This window comes from Neofelis nebulosa, chromosome X (genome assembly GCF_028018385.1).
Source record: "Neofelis nebulosa isolate mNeoNeb1 chromosome X, mNeoNeb1.pri, whole genome shotgun sequence".
Classification (NCBI taxonomy): domain Eukaryota; kingdom Metazoa; phylum Chordata; class Mammalia; order Carnivora; family Felidae; genus Neofelis; species Neofelis nebulosa.
Window position 1 is genome coordinate 16,346,491 of NC_080800.1, and position 6,000 is coordinate 16,352,490.

General features: G+C 48.7%; 1 protein-coding gene across 12 annotated transcripts in view; it reads right to left on the reverse strand.

The window, feature by feature from the left end:
- MAP7D2 (MAP7 domain containing 2) overlaps positions 1-5,769 on the reverse strand; it is a 112,933-nt gene extending 107,164 nt beyond the window's left edge. For 3 of the 12 annotated variants that reach the window (XM_058712483.1, XM_058712482.1, XM_058712481.1), the window contains exon 1: positions 5,566-5,768. In XM_058712483.1, the coding sequence (XP_058568466.1) occupies positions 5,566-5,692 (127 nt within the window). In that variant the 5' untranslated portion in view covers positions 5,693-5,768. Of the gene's footprint in view, positions 1-5,300; positions 5,418-5,565 lie in introns of those variants that run through there. The other 9 variants (XM_058712492.1, XM_058712491.1, XM_058712487.1 and 6 more) reach the window with 7 other exon arrangements.
- Positions 5,770-6,000: the final 231 nt, after the last annotated feature.

A 6,000-nucleotide genomic window follows, 5' to 3' on the forward strand; every position in this document is an offset into this window, starting at 1 on the left:
AAGGTTAAGAATACTTAATTCTGGAGTCAAACATAGTGGCTTGCCACTTACCATATGACCTTGAGCAAATTACTTAACCTCTCTTACATTCAAAGTACTTACCTGTTGCAGTAGAGAATCTCCAAAAATGGAGATTCCTCCTCTACCAGTAGGCGCTTGCCACTCCTCACATCAAGAAGTAGAGTCTATTTCCCCTCCCCTTCAATCTGGGCTGGCCTTGTGACTCGCTTTAACCACTGGATGCCGCAAAAGGGACATTCTGGGACTTTCAAGCCCAGGCCTTAAGACAACTGGCAACTTCTGCTTCCTCACTCTTGAAACACAGCTGCTTTGCTGTGAGAAGTCCAGGAAAGACTCCCTGTGATTAGACACCTGGCCCATGACAGACCATGTTGGACACTTCAAGCCCAAGCGAACTCTCAGCTGACTGTGACTCCAGCTGACACCGCACAGAACAGAACCACTCAAATGAGTCCAACTAACCTCCAGAATCATGAGAAATAGTAAGTTTGGAGCGGTTTGTTACATACCAATAGAGAATTTAAACATCTCTAAAATGAGGATAAAAAACACAGGAAACAAAAGTATAAAGAGTGGATGTGAGGAATAAAGTAAAATAAGGTATGACAAGTGCTTATAATGGTGCTTGGCACAGAAGTTGCTCAACAATTGCCAGCTGTTACCATCTGAGGAGCTAAAATGAACACATGTATTCGCAGTGTGTAACTGCAGGCTGTCTGGGAGGCTACATACAGGTTCTGCTGCCTTCCAGGCCCCGGGAAGTAGACTGCATAGAATGCCAAAAGGCAAGGCTTTGTGGTGAAATCAAGTATTGGACACCTGAAAGATGGAGAGTACAGAATAATGATTTCTAAAACTCTGATACATGAAGACCTACCCATGAACTGCTGGGCAAGAACATATGTATGCTCCAAAGGCTGAAGACCACCACGGCAGAACCCTAGAGGTCTCTACAGAGACAGGGTAGATGGGTGGCTGCCAGTGCTTAGGAAGCAGGTGGCAAGGGATAATATGGAATGACTGCTAATTGTTGTGGGGCTTCTCTGCGGAATGATGAAAATGTTCTAAAATTGATTGTGGTAATGGGTGCACAACTTTGTGAAAATACTGAAAACCAGTGAATTGTGCATTTTAATTTTTTTTAATGTTTATTTATTTTTGGGAGGGAGAGAGAGAGAGAGACAGGCAGACAGAGTGCAAGCAGGGGAGGGGCAGAGAGAGAAGGAGACAGAATCCGAAACAGGCTCCAGGCTCCGAGCTGTCAGCACAGAGCCGGACGCGGGCCTTGAACTCAGGAACTGTAAGATCGTGACCTGAGCTGAAGTTGGATGCCTAATGGACTGAGCCACCCAGGTGCCCCAAATTGTGCATTTTAAATGGGTGAATGTATAGTATATTAATGTTGTCTCACTGAAGTTATTACTGCATAGTAAAGAGGAGGGTAAAATGAAGAGGGTGTAAATGACAAAAGACCAAGAAGCATTCCATAGGGTTGTTTGGGGCTGAAAGATGCCAGCCTATTTGGGATTAAAATGAAAAGCAGGGGCAGCTGGGGGGGTTCAGCTGGTTGAACATCCGACATCTTCTCAGGTCATGATGTCACAGTTTGTGAGTTCAAGCCCCGCATGGGGCTTGCTGCTATCAGCTGAGAGCCCGCTTCAGATCTTCCGTTCCCCTCTCTCTGTCCCTCCCCAGCTTCTGCTCACGATCTCTCAAAAATAAATGATACATTTTTTAAAAAATTTTTTTCAAAAAGAGGAAAATCAGGTATTTTCAGATAGCGAATGAACCCAGTGCCAGCTAGGAGCTGTTTACCCTGGGGACAGACTCTGCCATTCCAAAGGATCATGTGGCATGACTGCTTGAAAGCTGTGTAGCTCACTCATACCTGTCTCCCTTTGGCTTAAGCCACAACCTGAGCTCTGCTAATCATGGGGCTTTTAAAAAGAGGAAAACTTCTTAAGCAAAAATGCTTCCTGACAGGAAAGGAGATTAAGGCCTTCATTGACCGACCTCAGAGGTGGATGAGTTCTGCACCCTAACTTTATCCCGATGTAGGGCAGGAAATGGAAGACATGCAAGTGGAAGGACAATGAGGAACCTCATCTTTCCTCACAGCAATGCTCTCTTTATTAAGGAACAGTGGGCAAACGAGTTCAACTCAATAAACAATATTCACCAATCAAATGCACCAGAAAACTCAACGGGCCCTTAGAAAATATGCTCCGTAACTCCACTATGACGGGGCGCCTGGCTGGCTTAGTCAGTAGAGCATGTGACTCTTGATCTCAGGGTTATGAGTTCAAGGCCCCTGTTGGGTATAGAGATTACTTAAAAATAAAATCTTAAAAAAAATCCACTATCACAAACCCCACCAACACACTTCTTTAATCTAACTCATGAATATTTACTAAGCTCTCAACCCAGTATAGCTATTTCTAGCATAATGCAATTGTTAAACATCAGTTATAGATCTACTGTGTGCAGAAACTCTGAAAAGGGGTAGCATGACCATGCAGCCATCCTCTGTACCAGGTGGCACTGAAAGAGGCACCTATAACCTAGATCCGGGCCTTGCTCTCAAGCAATGATATAATGGGAAATAACTGCTAACTAGCTTGAGTACGTACGTGTGTCAGGCACTGCTTTACAGATACTAGTTCCTTCGTCCTCAGAGCACTGCTTCTATCTCCCCATAGAGGTATTGTTAAGTCCATTTTAAAGATGAGAAAACTGAAGCTAAAGATGTCAAATGACTTCCCTGAGTTGAGACCGCAGGAAAGTGGCAAGGTGGCATTCACACCCAGGCATTCTGGAACTCAATCTCCTTAGCTTCAGCAACGGCAGAAGCCACCAGCACCAGGTCCTGCTTACAGTGGGCACTCAAAGAACATCTGCTGAGAGGAACTGGAAGGTTAATGTAACACAGGCAGAATAAGAGTGCTTCACTGGAGATGCTGCAGGCACAGACAAGAGGAAGTTCCTTAATTCTCAGGGAGAGGAGCCTAGAGAAGGTGAATCCTGGAAAGGGAAAAGAGAAAAGGGGGGCAGTTCAGGCTGAGCGAAGCACAGACCCTGTGTGACACTGAAGCAGTCTGACAGCTGAGATCCAGTGATTCTATCTGCTGGCCAAAGGTATTTAAGCAGATCCAAGCAACAGGCGCTTGCTCGTCGTTAGTTATATGGTACATATAACACAAGCAACTAGAAGGAACCGTTTATTTGGTGACTTTCATCCTGGCAGTAAACAAAAGGAAAGAAAGAAAGCATCACTGCTGGATAATGGGAACACACATAGGATTTCAATTTTGGAAGAACCTATCATTGAAAGAAACAACCAGAGGTATTCCTGTGCCACCTTCTACAACAGCTCCTAGGAAAACCACTCACCAACTCATAACCCCCAAATGTGCAGGTTGAATCTCATTAGGAATGGATCCCAAATGATGAGGCCTCCGGGCAACCAAGAATGATCTGTATCCAGGATGGATTATAATAAAACCTCAACAATCAAGATTTTTCTGAGGATGACATTATTTTTCTAAGTACCTAGCCTCACCAAGCCTTCGAAAGAGCAAACCATCGTACTACCTGGTACCTAAATGATACACTCCACAATTTTTCCACAACCACCGGAATACATGTAAGTGTAATATTTTAAACCTTCACACGTCTTTTCTCCATGGTTCCAATTCCAAATAAAGGGAAACAGCTTTAAGCTAATCTTAATATCAGTAGAGAGTGCATTAAAATAGTTCTATAATAAAGTTTCCTACTAGAACTTAGTAAGAATGCCTCCTTACTAAGTTCCTTCAAAAAATTTAGGGGCGCCTGGGTGGCGCAGTCGGTTAAGCGTCCGACTTCAGCCAGGTCACGATCTCGCGGTCCGTGAGTTCGAGCCCCGCGTCAGGCTCTGGGCTGATGGCTCAGAGCCTGGAGCCTGTTTCCGATTCTGTGTCTCCCTCTCTCTCTGCCCCTCCCCCGTTCATGCTATGTCTCTCTCTGTCCCAAAAATAAATTAAAAAAAAAAAAAAAAAAAAAAAAAAAACGTTGAAAAAAAAAAAAAAATTTAAATCCCACAGATAAATTGCAAGCACAACCATAGCATTTCCGTGCCTTTAAAACATGGAAATAACCTATTATTTAAATTCCCAATTTAAACTGTGAGCTTCCACAACCTTTCCAATATTTTCTTCCACTAGGTCTCCCTCCCCCAAGGCTGATTCTGATGGGTAGGTGGGTTGGTGGGTTGTGGGTGCTTCCCTAGCAGACACATCTGAGTTTCTCAAATTAAGCAAAAAGGATGAAAACAGAAGTATACATATTTATAGTATTTATAACACTAACCTGTGATATTTGTTAAATTCTGCCTTTAAAAAATGCATGTTGAAAACGCAAATTGGGGAAGATTTAAGCCACCACCTTCTGTGAATGATGCAAATGAAGGCCCAATCAGAAAATATCTCCCACCCACCATGAAAAGCATGTTTTAAGTGACTAAAGAACATTTCCCTTGACTTCTTTGCCTTCCTTGGTTCACCTCATAAAAAATACTCATATCTTCACTATGTGATAATTCTTCTAGCCACATACTTACGATCTGTGCGCTTTTGTGGTATGCATGTTCTACTACAGTAAAAAAGATGTTTTAAAAATAGGTCACATTAACTTAAAAAAAAAAAAAAAAGGTGTTGCCAGGAAAAAACAGCATGAAATCGGTTTCCACGTTGCTTACACCCCCGCACTACCTGCAACCACTTCACAGAACGTCAGAAGACATGAGACCTGCTTATCTAAAATTCTACCAAATGTCCTCAAAATCTCCCCCTGCTTCGCTCATTTTGGGGCAGCCAGTCCGGAGACCAGCCGTCCACAGCTCCTAGCAGTTGCAGCCTCGCGGGCTGGGAGATGCAGTGGTCGCACTGCCACTTGAGGGGGCCTGCGGCCCCACCAGACCCCTGGGCAACGCACCCGAGGCCTGCGGGAGCGCCTGCGGGTGCCAGGGGAAACCGGCCTGGGGCTCGCGCTCCGTTCGCCGCCTGCCGGTGGGTGACGTACCGGTTCTGCCCCCGGGATGCCGCGAAGCACGAAAGCCGGCCACCTTCGCGGCGGGCTGCAGCTGCCGCTCGCGCGCATTTCCCAAGACGCACAGTGGGCGGGCGCGCAGGCCCCGGAGACCCCCCGGAGCCCGCTCGGCCTGCCCCAGTGCCCCCCGCCCCCCACGCCGGCTGCTCCGCGAGGCATCCAAGCTTCCCACAGCAAACATACTTGCCACCCACCTTAAGCCACCCCCGAGTGCACTCACTCACTCACTCAGGCCACCTGAGAGGGGACCCTGCCACTGGCACCTCGAGCGACGCGGCCCTGGCTGGGTACCGCACCCAGTCGACCTGGAGCCGGGGGAAGGGCGTTTAGCCCAGCACCGCGCTGCGTCCCCGCCCCGCGCGCTCCAGAGCCGCTACCCTGCGCGGCCCACGGCGGGTCCGCCCCGCCCCTGGGGGGACCTGAAGCCCCCACGCGTCCGCCGCACCCCAGGGGCCCTACCTGAAGGCCGGTGGTTGGGCGGCGAGGTCCGCACCGCACCCGACTCGGCCATCTTCCCAGGGAGAGGGGATCCCCGCGCAGCCCCCTCGGTCCCCGCTCCAGCCCCGCAACCACCGCCGCGCTCCATAGGGACGCGCGAACCACACAGACGCACTGCCCCAGCCGCCGCGCCGCACCGGACCCGCGCGCGTCCGCACGCGCACGCGTCCTTCTCACACAGCTTGCGCACTCGGCGTGCACGTGCGAAGTGCGCACCGTTTCTCACGCCGCGCACGCGCACCGCGTGCACAAGCGAGGGGCACACTGACCCTCACACAACACAAGCACGCGGCATGCACATGCAACGTGTGCACTAGTTCTCACAGCACGCGCACATACCGCGCGCACGTTCGACGTGCACACCGGTCTTCACTCAGCGCGCAAGCACACCCGGTG